At 37.9% G+C, this 2127-nt stretch overlaps 1 protein-coding gene across 1 annotated transcript in view; it reads left to right on the forward strand.

Annotated features, from left to right (window-relative positions):
• Window positions 1-2127, forward strand: part of LOC107568206 (protein FAM177A1) — a 6477-nt gene that overhangs the window by 1413 nt on the left and 2937 nt on the right. Inside the window, exons 2-4 of the mRNA XM_016254135.1 lie at window positions 530-664; window positions 753-819; window positions 1658-1759. Of these exons, the coding sequence (XP_016109621.1) occupies window positions 530-664; window positions 753-819; window positions 1658-1759 (304 nt within the window). The remainder of the gene's footprint in view (window positions 1-529; window positions 665-752; window positions 820-1657; window positions 1760-2127) is intronic.

Genomic DNA, 2127 nt, shown 5'->3' on the forward strand with positions numbered 1-2127 from the left:
CGGGAGAGAGACAGGTGGGGAGAGGGGGGGGGGTCACATCACAAACACATACCAGCTTCATCACTGTGTCTCTCACGTGACTCTGTTCCCCTTTCGGGCTGTCTTTACATTTATTTTGAAAGATGAAGCTCGTGATTATGGTAAGGGGAGTTTCATTTCCGACGAGTGCTTGCGGTGTTCGGCCAATCACAATGCACTGGGTCAGCTGGCCAATCAGAGCAGACTGCGCTTGTCAGAAGGAGGGACTTTGTAGAAAACGAAGCGTTTGAGAGAGGCGGGGCATAGAGGACCTACAATAATGTACAGTATTTGAAAAATAATGTGTTTTTTTTAACATTAAAGCATGTCAACATATTCTGTTACACCAAATACACAAAATAATGATCTTTAAAATAGCATCATATGACCCCTTTAAATGCTCTTGTCATGTGTCTTATTACATATCTGAAAATTAAAAGATGAAGACAAAAATTTTGCTTCAGTTTGTAAGAAGAAAAGTCTAGTTTTGATCGCAATGACTGATGTACAGGAGCCGCTGAGAGACGTCAGTCCCCGACAGGTGAAGGTGATTCATTTCTCTAGTGGAGAGACTCTGACTGAGGAAGACTGTGAGGAAGAGGAGGCACAACATCAGCTTCATCAAGCGCCCAGTGTTTCTGACCCGGTCAGTATCGATGACGCACTCATGATATAAATGTAATCTCTGTCAGGTATGAAAACAACCAAATGTTGTTTTATATTTCACTTTTTAGGGAACCTGGACATGGAAGGATTATTCTCGGTTTTGGGGAACACAGATTTTGAGAAAGTCCTTGACATGTAAGAATAATGTGGAAAACACTTATAGCCTATATTTTGATGGTCATTCACAGGTCATTGTGTAATTTTATATTACATATTCATAAAAGGATATTGTTGTTGCGGTTTCTTTAATATTAAAAGGGTATTTTAATGACTGAACGGACATTCATGTCAGATTTTTTCCATTTACATTTACATGCACCCAAATATTCCGTTAGTAAGGATTGACGACTGATAAGCCTTTATGTAAACACATCAAACAATCCGATTTAGCTCGATTCGAATTAAATGGTGGTGTAGACTTAAAATAATCGGATCAACAAGAAAAAAATGAAGCACATAAACGCTTTAATCCGATTCGAAAATAGGCTACCCTGTTGAAAAAAACAGCATATGCTGGTTAGGTATGTTTTGATATTTGTAAATGTTCGCTAAAGAGCTTTTCTGACATGACAAATATGTTTCTTTTTAGATATGTCATCAAGGCAAAACGGCATTTCTACTCGCGGTCGCTCCGGTTTTGATATCATTTAATCGCAGTGGCTTCCTCCGTTCTGAACGCAGTGATTGAGCACTGCGCATGCGCGTAAGCTTCTTTTTTGAATAGATAAGCAAACGACTGAGGATGGAATATTAGTGCATGTAAACATTGTTATATAATGTCTTTACTGAAGATTTAAGTGTGGATGCTAGAATACAGTTTTTTATATCGAAATACAAATTCTAATGAATTACGCATGAGCTTCGTACGATAATACAGAAATGCTAATGTACAACACTGTGTTAAACTCTGTCATTTCTATCAGAAATATTGTATTTAATCATTATAACTCACTGTGACTTCATTTCTCTGTAGTTTGTGATTTTCTTGGAGAGAAAATGGCTGGTTTGCTGGGTCTAAACGCTGCCAAATATCAGTATGCTGTTGACCAGTATCAAAGAGAACATAAGGTAGCAAGTTTCCTAAAACTTTCAGCAGTACTCTTATCAAAGTTAGAAATAAAGCCAGAAAGGGTTTTTTTGCTTGATGTTTTTGGAGAGACTCTTTTAAATTCCTCCAAAACCAAAACACAAATCTGAAGAACTTAAAGGGGTCATATGATGCTTTTTTAAAGATCATTATTTTGTGTATTTGGTGTAACGGAATATGTTGACATGCTTTAATGTTAAAAAAAACACATTATTTTTCAAATACTGTACATTATTGTAGGTCCTCTATGCCCCGCCTCTCTCAAACGCTTCGTTTTCTACAAAGTCCCTCCTTCCGACAAGCGCAGTCTGCTCTGATTGGCCAGCTGACCCAGTGCATTGTGATTGGCCGAACAC

Source organism: Sinocyclocheilus grahami, unplaced genomic scaffold (genome assembly GCF_001515645.1).
Source record: "Sinocyclocheilus grahami isolate Dianchi unplaced genomic scaffold, SAMN03320097.WGS_v1.1 scaffold1225.1, whole genome shotgun sequence".
Classification (NCBI taxonomy): Eukaryota; Metazoa; Chordata; class Actinopteri; order Cypriniformes; family Cyprinidae; genus Sinocyclocheilus; species Sinocyclocheilus grahami.